Raw genomic sequence first — 15,164 nt, 5'->3', positions numbered from 1 at the left:
GTCTGTCCTCAGAGTGGCGGCGCAGGGCAGCCAGGCCGTGCGGTGCGGGTCGGGCAGGGTCCGGCGCAGCCAGGCCGTGCGGTGCGTGTCGGGGTCGGGGCCGTGCCGTGCCGTGCCGTGCCGTGCCGCCTCTCCCGCGGAGGCGGCGGGTAGGCCGCGCCCGGCGGTGAGTGACGGCGGCGGGACTTCCTGCGGGCGGGCGAGCGGCGGCGGGGCCGGAGCCTTTGTGCGGGAGCGGCGGGGTGTGGGAGGAGGGTCCCCGCGGCGCCCCGCGGACCCGGGCAGTGAGGGGAGGAGGCGATAGCGGCGGCTGCATTGCGGAGAGCGGCCGGAGAGCCCCTTCCTCCGCCTCCATCGCCGGGGAGGGAGAGGAGCCGCCGCCGCTCAGCCGGTTCCAGCCACCCAGGTATTTACCGGCCCTCTCCAGCCCCCGCGGCCCCGCGCTCCCGGCCGAGCGCAGCCGGGCGCGGAGCCCGGCGCGGGGAGGCAGGGAAGGGCCGATCCGCCAGCCCGGGCCCGGGGGATGCGCTGCCCCGGGCGCCGGGGGACGCCCGGCCGGGCCCGGGGGCGCCTCCTCGGCGCCCTCCCGCCTCCCGGGGCCTGTCCCGGGGCCCGCTCCCCACCGCCCCGCTCGGCCTCTGCCCTCCCCGGCCTTCCAGCGTCCCGGCAGGGGCGGCTCGGAGGCCGACGTAAGAGCTGCCCTCGCTGTTTGTGGTTTGTGATGGAGCGTCGTTTGCTCGGTGGGGGAAATAAAGAGGGGTTTGGGGTTGTTTCCCCCCAGCTACCAAACTTCCCTTGGGCGGCTCTGCCCTCTCCTCCCCATCTCCCCCGGGACCGGGCAGGGTCATTCGCTGTGAAAGTGGGAGATGTTAAAATTTACCAAAAATCCTTCTATTGCAGAAGCCTGGGTTGCTGGTGACTGGGAGGGAGTCCCCAAGGGAATAGAAAAGCAAGGCTTTACGCTGTCATTTAATAGCTGTCTTTGAAACTCATGGCCTTGTATGATTAATTGCACCATTATTTCCAAAGGGTGACCACTGTCTGGGAGTTAAAATGCTCTTTTTGTACTTACCGGTATGTTGATCGTACAAAGATGAGACGGTTCAGCATTTCATGTACAGCCCCTGAACGTGAAAATGTTCAGAATCGATGGCTCTTGGAACTGACAACAGGGAATATTAAAATGTCTTTGCTCCTCCAGATCTCTCTGACAAAGGATTTGGGAACTGTGTCTTCTCTCTTTCTTGCACCATTTTCTTACCTAGGTCTGTTTTCTGTTTACAAGCCTGAAGATGGCTGCTGCCTCTTCCTGCAATGTGGAAGAAGATGAGAGCCTGAAGGGATGTGAACTCTATGTTCAGAAGCACAACATCCAACAGATTTTAAAAGAGTGCATTGTAAACCTTTGCATAGCAAAGCCAGACCGACCCATGAAGTTCCTCAGAGAACACTTTGAAAAATTAGAAAAGGTCAGTAATTTTTCGTGTGACTTATAATTTTCCATTTTTAAACTGAAAAAGATTGTTTAAAAAATTTCAAATATTTTGGTACATTTTACCTTTTAAATTTTAAATTATCAGGCTACTTTTAAAAACCAGGCTCTTAGAAGAAAAAACCCAAGTCTTTATTTGCTGATGTCTACTATAATATTGGCTATTGTATAGATTTTTTTCTGCATAATACCAAGATTATAATTTCTCATCAAACTGCACTTGTTAAAAATGACCCAAATCGTTACGAGCATACTTTGTGTTATGATACCTGGTGTCCTGAACTGTCATGGGAAGAACCCATGCGTAGAACCTGCCTGCGAGAGCAAAAGATGCTGTTCCCTGTTTATTCCAGGGTCAGGTGATATGGTTTTCCCTTCCCCTAAAACTGAACAAAATCAGGGAACCAGCAAGTTCTGAAAATCATTGAACAGTTTGCCATTTAATTTTACTGCTCTCACCCATCTGCTTTGCTTATCCCAGGATCCTCCAACAAGAGATGCGTTCAGAGAGACTTCATATACCGTGACTGTCTTCAAAAGCAGTGTAGAGGGGGAAACATTTTAAAACATTCTCAGACAAATTCTTACTAAAGCCTATGGGTGTCTTTTGCAGGAACAGCATGTTGTGTGAGCAGATCTTTTCTCTGGGGATGGGATTTCTCCAGAAATAAATGGGAGCACAGGACTGCAAGTTGTTGGTTATACAAGTCGTCAGTCTGCCAGAGACTTTATTCATATGCTTAGTTTAAGAAGAGGATTATTCGCTTTGTTGGAAGGAAACATCTAAAGTTTGTAGGCTTAAGATATGAGTTTTATGTAGTTTTTTCCTTCTAGAGACAGAATTTTGTAAGGACAGAGCAAGAACAGTAATAACTAGTGAATAATACATAAAGCTGATATATTACAGGAGATACAAGCATTTTATACATCTCATTGTCTGCTTTTCAGATGCATTTTTATATAGGAGAGTATATGCCAAATATGTATAGCTTTAAAAAAATGCAAACATTGCGTTTTGGTGGAAGCCCAGTAAGAATGCCTGGAACATTGAGGGGGGTAGAATGTACAAGATGTTTTTTAATTGTAATGCCTATTATTTTTTAAAAAATCCTTTAGTTCTACATATTCTAAACTTCTGAGAACCAAGACCCATTCGAAGAGGGTGAAATCTGTTGAATTTCCTTGATTGTGTTATGAATTGTTATCCATCTTAATGTGTGCAATTCCGGACTCCCTGTCTAGAAAAATAAACACCATTTTTGCAAAAAAATGTTAAAATATGCTGTAGTATTGTAGAATATTCTCCATAGCTAGTGGAGTTACTTGAATTGTACTGGGGGAGTTTGGCTTTATTCACCTAAACACAGTATGCAGAATTGAGACAGGAAGGCAGTTCCTACCCTTGAGTATTTATCTATTTTTTTTGCATAATCTCCTATTATTTCTCAAAGAACAGCAGATACCAGAATTCTGTAACAGGATATCGATCAGGATGCAAACACAGAAGCTGATGGATATCACTTGTTGCAAAACGAAAGGAGATTATTTAGAAACGACCTGTATCAAGGTATCAAATTCAGTGAATATCATGCTTAATATGGAAGGAAGCAATCTTGCCACCGACTCTGTAGAGCAACCTGGGAGTTAAGCCTGCTTAACCTTAAGGCTTTAGGATGCTTCTGGAGGTTTCCAGCACTGTAATTCTTGTTCCTACAGCAGTCTGACTTCCTTGCCCAATCACTTCTGAGGACTTCCGTGAGATGAATTGCAGTGTGGAGGATTTTCTGCTGTCGGATAATATTTTGACTTCACCAGTTGCATAATAACAGTTGAAGGAAGGCTGGTAAAGATTGAGAAATCATTTCAATAAGTTTTAGCCTGTTTTTAGAATACACGTCATATATAGGTACTCTGAATAATCTTAATTGAATTGTGAATTTAGCAATACAGATTTTTGTATGTGAATGAGCAATACACTGATATGGCACGTTTGCTATTTAATTTTGGTCCTTTGTAGGGAGAGAAGTGAAAATCTTTGGGTTTAAGCACGATTTTCTAAACAAAGTCATGCATTTTTCCACCAAAGTGTGGTATTTCGGGTTTATTTTCCAAACTCATTAAAACAGACAACGTGTTCCACTTAAGAGAGCGGTAGAATAACAATGTATCTGTCAAAAAAAAATGATGTGAACAGTTTAGAGATGAAGTGTGGGATATTTTTCAAGTGGCTAAAAAAGGAGGTTGTGGAAAATGTGTGGAGCTTGATCCACATCAGTGTACTGCAGCTGCCTCAGAGGTGAATACAAAAGTTTATTTCATTTTTCTAATTCTTAACTACATCTCATAAAATCAGCTCAAAAAACCAAGATTTGTTGTCATATGCAAGATAAGACTAGATCATAAATGCTTTTCACTTTGCTTCTGATGAGATCAGAGTTAGGTCCATTGCCTTCAGCCTACATCTGTACTGCTACAGGAAGAAGGTCCAGGGACTAACCCCCGACCCCACGACACTAACTGGCCCCAGATATCATTCTTAGGACTAACACGTCTAGGAGCAGGTTTGTTTTGGCAGGAGTCAGTACGAGCTGCTCAGAACAGAGCCAGGGAATGAGCTAATAGTTGAGGGATGTGGACTGTCTTGGGCTACTATTCAGGTCCATGGCTGAGCCATTTTTTATTTCACAGTGTAGACATGGCCTGAGAGGGCTGTAAAGTGAGAACATGAATAAATACTTAAGACTAAAGTGCTAGAGAGTACGGTTTGATGTTTGACTCTGCAGTCGTTTTCAGCTGGAGAAGTGCCAAGGTTAGAAAGAAATGCCTGATGCCTTTTTTGTTTGCAGCTTGTTTGTATCAAGCACAATATTAAAAAACATAACTCTGAAAATACTTGTAGGAGAACTTTAATAGATATTTTTCTGTTCACTTAATACTGGCAGGACCTGCTTGTCTTAAGATGCCAGTAATTGCTGGGAATCAGCCCAGTTTCTGTATTCTGAAGTTTGCAAGTCACTTTTCATATGCTGTGACCTACAAACTTCAAGATGACAAGTACTGTGATCACGTTAACAGTTACTTTGTAAAAATCTCTAACATTCCATTGAGCACAGAAAAGAGTTGAAAACAGTTTAGATAGCTGAGATTTTAAAAATTATGTAATGTTTTCTTTTGAATAATTTGTTTTATATTTCCCTGTGACTGTATAGAACATCTTGGTGGTGGATGGGGTGAGGAAAACCTTTCCTGTAGGGGTATTAATTGGCTTTTTTAGAGCGGGGGAATAGATGCTAGCTAAGAAACTGTGGCATTATTTTAACAGCTGTGATTAGGTCCTATTTACTTGAAGACTAAAGAAGGCATAGCAGAAAAAACAGGGAACCCATCTTTTATCTCCATTTCTTACCTTATGTAAAAAAGTTAATTACTAAGGAGTTACAGGCAAAACCTTGTATTTACAGCTATGCTAAGACTGCAAAACTTTCATTAGTGTCAGGCTGTTTAGTGCCATGATTATATGATCAAAGGTGGAGTTGTCTTGCCAGGCTAAGCTAGACTGTTGTTCAGCAGAAAAAAATTGTAATGAAAAGTAGAACTAAGGGAGAAAATGGCACAAAAGAAGGGGAAGCAGCAGGAACCTGGAGGATATGTTTAGGCATTACCAAGTACTCTGCTGAAGCTATTTTGCATGCAGTATATTTCAGAGCAGTAGCTTTGCCGGCTGAGCCAGGTGGTCTTTGCTGATACCTTCTGGATCTGAGCTCTCTTCTGGTCCCTTCCATTGCCCTGTGTACATACAAGAACTACTGTCTTGCACATACTGAACTTACTGTCTTGGATTGCTGTGAATTGGCAGTGGTTTTATGGACTCAGGCTGATGCTGCATGTCTTAAGGCACCGTCCAAAAAGAGAGTTTTAGAAAAACCTGGACTCTACCGTCCGTAATTAAATAAAGAAAAATGAGATTATCTGCGTACCTCCACCTGGTGATATTAGAGAGTATTGCACCTGGTCAGAAAAATAAAGGCATTTGTGTGACGGGTTTGCTGTAAACTAGCACTGAAAAGAAAGTGTGTAGTAAACTACAAATTAATTCATGGTTAGTAAAACACAGTTTATTTATTTGTCATAAAGAGTTTCAGGACCAAAGGTATTTGAGCATCAGAAGCTGAGCATCAGACTTTTCTTCTGCAACAGTAGTCTCTCCCAGTATTTACATTTTGTCACAACAAGAAATTTTTCAATCAATAACTTCCACCAGAACCTGGCCAAAATAATGAAATTATTTCTTGTAAGTACAGGTGATTATGCTAAGTATAACTCATTCCTTTAAGATAAGCTGGAGAGAGGTTATGGGTTGGAAGGAAAATTCTACGGAGGAAAAATGATCGAAAAAATGCAGTAACTAAGCAGTTTGATAAAGACTAATACGGCAAATATTTCTGTATCTTTTGAAGCTTGCAAAGCAGTTGGGTGGTGTCTGCTTGGAGGTCAGAAATGTTGCTAAAGCATGTGGGAACATACCTGAGCTACCTGAGACGCTGATAGCAAGGTAATGGTGGAAGCACTGGGTGCCCTTGCTGTGTGACAGTGGTTCTGAGTAGGCTTGGGCAGCCTCTGCTCCTGCCACTCCTCTGATATCAGTACTGGAGAGAGCTGGATGGAAATCATCTCAGGGCGGACCTCTGTGATTGCTGTGGTCAGCCACAGGCAGTGTTATGAGAGGTGACAGTTTTATTGGAATAGGTAAAGGAAAAACTAGGTGAATTTTTAAGACTCCTCAAGCAATCTTTCCTAAATGCAGGAGGTTTAGGGAAGGGTGGAGGATGAAGGGGATAAGAGCAGAAAGAGAAAAAAAGTTTTTTCCTAAGAAATAAAATTGGTTATAAGTGAAGCTGTGCCTTTACAAGCTTGTGCAGAACACGTTAGAGCGTCGCTGAGCTCCCTGTTTGTTTTGTGTGTCTACAAGTGCGAGCAGCTTTCCCAGTCTCAAAGTCAAAAACTAGCAAAAATGGAGCGCAGTGATGGAACGAGAAGGGAAGTCTGTCTGGATGTCATCTTTGTTTCACATCTCAAGCTATCATGTTTTACATTCATCAGGATACTTAATCCATGTTAATCTTTAAGCATCTAAGTGGCTTTAAAGAAACAAGTTCATACTTAGCTTTAAACACATGAATGAAATACCTTGCCAAATACGTGTAAAGTTAAAAATGGTGCTGGGTCAGGCGCTGTCTGATGGCAGATTTCACTAGATCACAACAGACTTTGGGAAGGCTCTTGATACTAACAAGCCTTTACAGCTAGGAACAGGTACATAGACGTACTTGCCTCCAGCTGACTGCAGCCTTTTATAGGCTCCCAAACAGATGTAGGGGACCTCAAGCCTTGTTTTACTAACCAATTTTTGAAAAAGAGTTTGCCCGGGCTTAAGTCCTGTCTGTTTTGGAGTCCGTGGCTGCAGAACTGGCCGAGTACCTACCCTCCTGCTTGTCTGCAGCTCGGCAAATCCTTCACTAATCTTTTGAGAGGTTGCTCCAACTACATAGGAACTCGCCTTGGACAAGGTAAACCTCCAGATTCAGGGATGTGAGCATTTTGAGGCCATACTCCTGCAATTCCTGCTCATTCTCTGTGTTCTGCAGTTGTCAGAGCATTGGGCAAGACACTCTGACAGCTCCCGACCTTTTCCATTACAACTGATCGCTTAGCCAAGGCGAGGCAGTAGCTTTTCTGGAAGGCACTAAATTATCTTTAAAATTATTTCCTTTTATTCTCTTTCAGTTGTAGAAAAGGACTTGAGGAGCAGAGGTAGTTAAGCCTTTTCTATCTCCCCACAGTAATTATTTTAGACTGAGGGGCGTGCTGAATAGGAATGATAGCAAGGAGAAAGACTATGTAAAAACTGATACAAATCAAACCAGATTTCCAGTATGACAATGAATTTTGGTTTTGCTCCTGTTTTTCAGTTAGTTTTCGAGTAGTTCCTCATTAACATTCTCCTAAATGCAGAAAAAGATGACTCCTTATTTTTAAATACATTTTTAATGCTGCATGAATTAATTTTAATTAGACACATAGGATTGAGGATTGAGACTGTCTGACTGGACACCGGTAAGATAGGGTGGAGAACTGCAGTTTTCATAGCAGATTTAAGATTATTTGAGATTTGACTTCGTTTCAATCAAGAAAAGGACCTTAGATTTTGAAATGCTGTAGGCCGGGGAATTGATTGCTTTCCGGTGTGCTCTGCTGAGGTCTTGCTTGGCAGCCTGTGTTGGAGCTGTACCCTGACAGCTTTGTAAGCTCAAGCTGTTGAGGTTCTGCAGCTCCTGGGAGCTCAGCCCGCCAGCTCCATCACCCCTGGGCAAGACACTAGGGAACTGAGAAAGTGAGCTATGGGAAACTCTAAAAACATGTCCATAACTATTTTATCTTGGTTTTATTGGCAAATTGTGAAGAAAAAAATACTTAATGAGTTGTTAGCATCCCACTGAAGGGTTAAGGGGAACACATGGATTCTTGACCGAGCATGTAAGTCAAGTTGCTGTCTAGCCTTAATACCCCTGTACCAATGAAGGCACTCAGAGCACACGGATTGTTTTGGGTTTCAAAAATGAAATGCATGTGGAAGGGAGGAGGATGAAAGAGAGAAAAAAAACCTGAGTGTATATTTAAGGTGGGCAGCCCAGCACACATATTTTCGTGTTTGTATTAACATCAGGTAATTTCTTAGAAAAGAGAATAAATTGAGTAGAATTTTATGGAGGAGTAGAAAATGTAGAAATGTTTTAGAGACAATTTCCACTCAAAATGACTGAGGGAACACAAGATTTTCAATAACCAACCTTGCTGTCAACAGTACATTTGACCTAAGGGCATCAGTATGCTTCTAAATGTTAAGTGGGCCTACACAATAGAACTATTTTAAAGAGCAAAATGGCATAGCAGCATTTATGATTCCCTCTTTGTTGATAATCTCAATTATCAGCTATCTCTTCCTATGCTCTGATGGTCCATTTCAGCCTGTTACGTGTAAGCCTCACTGAGGTTGGTGGCGTTTCTTTTGGGTTAAAGGTCTGCTGTGTTAGAAGACTGGAATAAAAAATAAATAAGCAGCTTTGGTGTTACGTATCCAGTGATTAAAGACTTCGGAGTGACTTAGGTGTTCTGATTGTTGCTGAAAAATATGGCATAATATTTAGCATTTCAGTTTAAATTATATTTGTCTAGTAGAAATAGAGCTTTTATGTGGGCATGTTTCTTCTTATACGTATGTATGCATACGTTGTTATTTGGCTGGATTTTAAAAATCAGAAGTGCTGGCTGTGGTTCTCTGGTTATATAAGCTTTTAAGTCTCAAAAATATGGTCTGTGCTTTTAAACATAACCTCACTTACTGTGAGGCATATGTAAGAAAGTAGGGAAGAGGTGGTGATGGGTTGAGATACTGCAAGACACTGGAAGGGAAGACAAGAAGTGTCAACATGTTTTAGGAGGTAAAAGGATGCCAGTAAAGGGACTCAAGAAAGTGAAAGATGCAGTCAGAGCAGCAGAAGAGTAGGCGGATTTTTGGCTGGAGAATTTTGCCTAGATTGGAAATTGGGAAGGAACTGAGATGCAGAGAGGACACCGAGGATGCAGTAGTGGTAATCAAAAGCAGTGGATAACTATGGAGTGGCTAAATACGTTAGTAGGAGGGGTGGATGTTAAAGATATTTCTTAGTGATCCTGTAGAAGAAAAGGTGGCATTTCACATCAGGAAGGCAGTGGAACAATAGCTGGGATTGTGTGAAAAGTCTCCGATTACAAGGCTAAATGATCATGACCATAGTGGAGTTGTCCATCGTGGCAATGACAAGACTGGAAAGGACATTAAGACCTCCCAAATTTCTCCCACTTTCAGTGATGGCATCAGTCAGTCCTGTGCTTCCAACAAAGCAGAGTGCTTTGCCTTTGGCCTTTATTAGTTGCTATAAATCATCGTGTCAGCATCCGGGAGTGATGGGGCAGTGTTAGAAACCTTCCTGTATTGAGAGCATCTCCTCTGGGTCAATGCCAGTGCAAAGAGAGATTAGTTACATGCGCATGAACTATCCTGCACATTTTCTGTGGATAAATAGAAAGCAGATTCCAGGTCTGTCAGTCAGAGAACTCTATGAGTGCGCTTGAGGAAAAAACCCCATTTATTTAGAGTGTACTTTGTGTTGTTGCTTTTGAATGCAATGAATAAATTGTAGGAGGCAGAGCAGAGATAGTGAGCAGTGATACCGAACGGCTGACTTGCTTTTAAAAGTCTCCTTGGGATGTTGTTCTAAAGCTGCACCGTGATTTGGAGCCTCCTTAGGTGCTGTCCTTCCTTCAGCTGAAACATCTGAGTTTCCAGGTGGTGACAAAACCTGAAAGGAGAGACTGGGAGAGGAGCTACTGGAAGCGAATTTCTGTTTGGAAATGGTCTGGCTGATAGAGAAGAAAGCTTCTGTGTCAGGAAGTGTGTGTGTTCTTCAGCAGAGGTCTGAAAGGAAGGGTAAACCTAAAAACCGTCTCGGCATTGTGGCTGCTTCACTTGCGGTGTTTAAACTTGTTAAAAACTCGTGGAAACATTAGTCAGGAAAAGCGATGATCCCATATGCTGAGGACAGCATGCTGAATTCCTGTGTTTTATACCTCAGCCTGTTGTAGCACAGATGTCTTAGCTGAAGGTGGCCATTCAAAAGATAAATGGGTCACTGCAGTTGTATTTATTTGTTCTTTCTTTTAATTTGAGACAACGATGGTATATTTTCTTTCCTTTTCAGTTTATTATCAATGAAGTCGGTAATGGTATTCCAGTTTCACCATCCATCTCCCCCAGAAACACATGGAAAGACTTTTGTTCACAACTTTAGCTAGGCTTTTGGTCACTTGCAACATGGTTTCAATAGAACTAGGATTAGGTTATGTATATATGAAATAGGGTGTTATTGTCACACAGCAATGTTGGTTTAAAGATTTGGGGTGTGTTAATATATCGTTGTATTGGACTGTGGCAGTGATGCTGGAGGCTTCAGTCAGCGGCACATACATGGTCCCCTACTGCCATTTAAGACTCCCTAAATTATGTGCGATATCCACTGGGGCTGGTAGGTGTGACACAGGACAGCATAAGACTCGTGTCCTCCTCAGCTGGCAGCTGAAAGCCAAGCAAGGTCACCCACAGTGGCACTGAACTGTGGATAACTGGATCAGACCCTACATGTCCTACAAGTCAGGAGCATCTCCACTGAAGCCAGTGCAGATACTGGTGTGAAAGGAGGAACAGGATGCTCACTGGGGCTTACTCAAAGGCAATTGTACTGTTTTACAGTTGTGCCTTCCATGTGTTTTCTCATTTTAAGGTGGACATAATTGGGCAGTATGATTGTGAATTATCTGTGCCATCCAAATAGAGAGTGAGATCGCTTGTTGTCATGACAACAAAAGATGGTGAGGTGTTTACTTGAAAGTGAGTTCTGCACAAGCGTTCACATCAAGCTGTGTCTGAAGATCAGTGTTTGAAGAACTATTCTTCAGAGAGCCCATTCCTCCTTTAAAATATTTGCTGTATTTGTGCAGTTTTACCCCAGGATATATGGAAGACAGCTTTTTGAAAGCTTAACCCAGGACAGAGCGTACGCTTTTATTTTCAAAAGGCACTCTTTAGTTCAGTAATGGAAATCCTACCTAGACTACAAATAGCGGCATATGGAAAAGCCAGCCAGTCAACTATCTGCTGTTTATATAAAAGGAGTTTGTAGCGAAGAGACTTCCTTTTAAAATGAATCATATGGTAACTCACTTTTATAATCCTTTAATATCTTTTTGGCTTTAAAAGGTATTTGGGTTTAAGAGCATGCTTTGTGATATTAATTTTATCTCACTGAGCTTTCTTTCGTGTATAAATCTGTGCTGGGGCAGAGGAGATATTATTTGTTAATTCGTTGGAAGTGCCTTTTATACAATGTGTACTGAAGAAGAAGTGTGTATTTGATATTCAAATGGGGCAAACTACTACTCTTCTCTATGAGTAAATATGCTATGTATAAAAAGAACTGTGTAAGTGCTGCATACCATTAGTTACCTGACTGCCTTCTTGTTGTGGTTACCTTTTAGTATACTTTCAGCTGCTTACTGTCCAGAAAGGTCTTCATTAACTTTCAGTTAAGCTTAAAAAGAAGGTGCATTTGGTTGTGTTCATTTAATATAAACAGAGAACATTAACACTATTAAAGAGATACATAAGCTGCAATAGCCAGTAATATTATCTGAAATTCTTCAGTTATAGGTTTGGTTTTGATGACTAGATATTAAATATAATGATAATATGTAGCACACATATTTGTATTTTAAATATTTGTGTTTGTACAAGTGCATAATTGTAGTTAAGGAAGCTAGAGACAGTCAGAGAGGAGTAGGGAAGAAGTTGAGAGAGTGCTTAAACAGGACTTGCAGTTCTTACACGATAGGAAAATCTAGCTGAGTCATTTTTTACATATCCAGTGCTGCTATTTGAAATTTGAATTGGAAATGAAAAAGTTTCAGAAAGGATTTAATACATCTGAAATCAGTTTTTTTTCTGTTTTTTGGTTACAGCACTGAGTTCAACTGTGTTATGGCCCAGAAGTTGTGGTGTTGTAATCACAATTTAAAAAAATATTGATCTCAGAAAGAACTTGGCACTTTCTGAGGCAGGTCAGGACCTTGAAAAGTCAGGTCTTCAGCTAGCCCTCTACATTTTATCTCTGTGCTTGTCTCTTAAATATTTCAGTAGTCCCTTAGTCAAAACAAGAATGTGTGACTTGTTACTTTGAATTATGCAGCATGGGAAATACTATTTAGTTATTTATTTCAAGTAGCAATAGTACATCAAAGATTGGTGTCAAAGGCTCCTTAGGTTAATGAGAGAGGCAATGTCAGTGGTGGTGAGGACAGAAACTGGAATAAGACCAGAAAAGACAAGTGGCACGACTGGATTTGTCAGACATTTGTAAACATCAATGGCAAAACATAGATTAATCATCTGTTTTTCTTGCAAGCTTAAAAATTATGAACTTGTGCCAGTTTTTTGTACCGCTCTTTTCTGGTGTCATACCTGATGAGTTAACTATAACTCATTTCCTCTGTCAAGGAGACCAACTGGCTATGTTGGTAATCTGCCACATCTCAGATCCTCCCTCCTCAACTTACTCCATGTATTAGCTCTGATTGGAAAGTCTCATTGGAAATTAACTATGTAAGACAGAGGCCAGGTTCTGGCATCCCTGTCAAAGGAACGTTGGTTTTAGGGGGTGTGCAGGGACCTCAGCATTACTGCATTTTCTTTTGGGTAGCCTGCAAGGCTGGTAATCTGAATTGTCTCAAATATACTGGAGTTGTTCAGGGAGTCGTTGGATGATAGCTGGCTACATGTATGCCGATCAACATAACCCTGAGACTTATCAGGGTGCGGGTTATGCCTACGGCAACATAATAGGTGACAGCAAATAAAATTACTGGACTACTGCTGCACAAGACGGCTTGCCTCCTTACAGTGCTCGTATCTCTCCTGCATGCACCCTTCGGTTTCCTCTGGCAGACAAGCTGAGGACAGGACATATGGTCCATCCCATCTCTAGTTCTCTCCTGCCTCAGGCAGGGTCAGTGAAGACTAGAAGGAACCAGCTAAGAAGGCACTGAAGAGGTAGCAAAGGCAGCGTGGTGTGTCGTGAGCAGGATGCCAGGCTGAGGTGGTACCAGAAGGCAAGGAGGTGGGCTGGGAATGAGCAGACAGGGCCCCATTCCTTTGGCTGATAGACATGTATGATGCAAAGGCAATTTTACTCCTGTGTGCTTTCCCTTGAATCCCAAGAAGCTGAAGAATAGGAGATAGGGCTCTGGGAAAATACTATAATTATGGCTAATCTTGTTTGTCTCAATTCCTTAGAAGTCAAATAATTCCGTGTATGAATTGACAGTCTTGCAACTTTGACATTCTTTCTTGAAGGTTTTCTATACTGTTTCCTGCTCTTGTTACTATCTCTTCAGGGATTTCCTTTTGTATTTTATTCTCTGTTCCATGAGCATGAAATTTGGAGAATAACCTCCCTTTGGCCAGCTGGTGCTAGGCCAGCCATACTTTTTCATAGTCCTCTGGAGCCTACCTCGGATCTTATTTGCTTGGAAGTAGTCCCATTGATTGTAAATCTGTTATATGGCAGAAATTCTGGAGTAAGGAGCATCTTTGTTCTTTCTGGTGATAGTAAGCCTGCAAAGCAGAGCAAGATGATGAAACCTATTCTAATATATTGATGTGTGAATTCTGATATGTTCTCTGTACAAGAGACAAAGATATGTATGAGCCAACTGAGGAAATAACAGCTGTGATGTTCGAGAGTAAGCAAAAGAGGCTTGTTTTGCTTTCTCAGCCAGGATTAGCTGCAAAGATATGTCTGCAGTTTATAATACATTGGTTTCCATTACATGTAAGAAAGAGTTGAACAGGTCAAGTCTTGGAGTGATGATACACACATTATAGTTAGCATCAGTCCTTCATGCTGCTCACATTAAATTTTTAATTTTCTTTCAGCAGTACACGCATGTAAATTGACAGTCATTCAAACGTAGAAGTGAAGGGGTTGTTGATAGTTGTAAAAACAGAATGAATCTAGTGTAACCAGCAAGTTAGCAAGTTAGGTAAGAGATGTTTCATTGTCGCTTTTTGCCTTGCAGGAAGAATGCAAACAAATACTGGCTCGGCAGAAATCCAGTTCGCAGTCTGATTCTCATGATGATGAGATTTCCCCTCCTCCTCCCAACCCAGTGGTAAAAGCCCGACGCAGGAGAGGGGGGGTCAGTGCAGAAGTGTACACTGAGGAAGATGCTGTTTCTTACGTCAGAAAGGTAATGTGTTACCGCCTGTCTGATTCCGAGATGAACAGGACAATCGAGTGACTCATATTTTGCTCATAATTTGGACTCATGGGTCAGCCTGTAGGATGGTGTCCTCATGCCAGCATATGCATGGCTTGACCATCTTCTTCACACTCAAGTTCTTTTGCTGCCTCCTTGACTAAGTGCTTTCCTCATCAATGTGGCTTCAGCATTCTCTATTCTTTTGTTTTTGAAATGTGTGGCTAATCTGTTTCCCCCTCTAACAGGGTCTGTAATTCTCAACCATTTTCTTGATATTCACAGACTCCAGCAGCTCCTGAGTTTTGTCAGAACCTCACAGTTTTGGAAAGCAGCCTTTTCTATTGCTGCATTTCCTGCTTTTTTTCCCAAAAAGTCACTTCTAGCTCAAGTTTTCTTTTAACCTTGGTAATTTAAGTTCCCATGTTGATTGGGTAACACCTAACCCATGGGTTTTCAGAATTCTGTTGACCATACTTGGGTGATTTTGTGTGACTGTTGTCTTTAAAGAAATGCCAATCCCAAATTAGGTAAATTCTTCAGCAGGAGCACTAATTTGGGCTTCTCTTTTTTTAACTGCCTTTTCCACAAAAATATCTAGCTGTGTTATATCCTTGATATCTCTTAATAACTCTGCAAATTTTTTTTAAAACTGGCCAAAGCTTTCAAAGGTTATTGAAAGACAGCCATTGCAATAGCATGTGTCATGTTTGTTTAGGGAGCTAGGCTAAAAATGCATTTCATAAGGTTGACAGATGCTACTAAT

At 41.9% G+C, this 15,164-nt stretch overlaps 1 protein-coding gene across 3 annotated transcripts in view; it reads left to right on the top strand.

Annotated features, from left to right (window-relative positions):
* Positions 1–90: 90 nt before the first annotated feature.
* Positions 91–15,164, top strand: part of PRKAR1B (protein kinase cAMP-dependent type I regulatory subunit beta) — a 98,111-nt gene continuing 83,037 nt past the window's right edge. Inside the window, exons 1-3 of one of the 3 annotated variants that reach the window (XM_068422331.1) lie at positions 91–166; positions 1,266–1,469; positions 14,219–14,389. In XM_068422331.1, coding sequence (XP_068278432.1) covers positions 1,293–1,469; positions 14,219–14,389 — 348 coding nt within the window. In that variant the 5' untranslated portion in view covers positions 91–166; positions 1,266–1,292. Of the gene's footprint in view, positions 167–200; positions 407–1,265; positions 1,470–14,218; positions 14,390–15,164 lie in introns of those variants that run through there. The other 2 variants (XM_068422332.1, XM_068422333.1) reach the window with 2 other exon arrangements.

The sequence above is a fragment of the Nyctibius grandis genome, chromosome Z, assembly GCF_013368605.1.
Source record: "Nyctibius grandis isolate bNycGra1 chromosome Z, bNycGra1.pri, whole genome shotgun sequence".
Lineage (NCBI taxonomy): Eukaryota > Metazoa > Chordata > Aves > Nyctibiiformes > Nyctibiidae > Nyctibius > Nyctibius grandis.
Note: the sequence above shows the minus strand (reverse complement) of the source record. Positions and strands in the feature narration are given on the sequence as shown.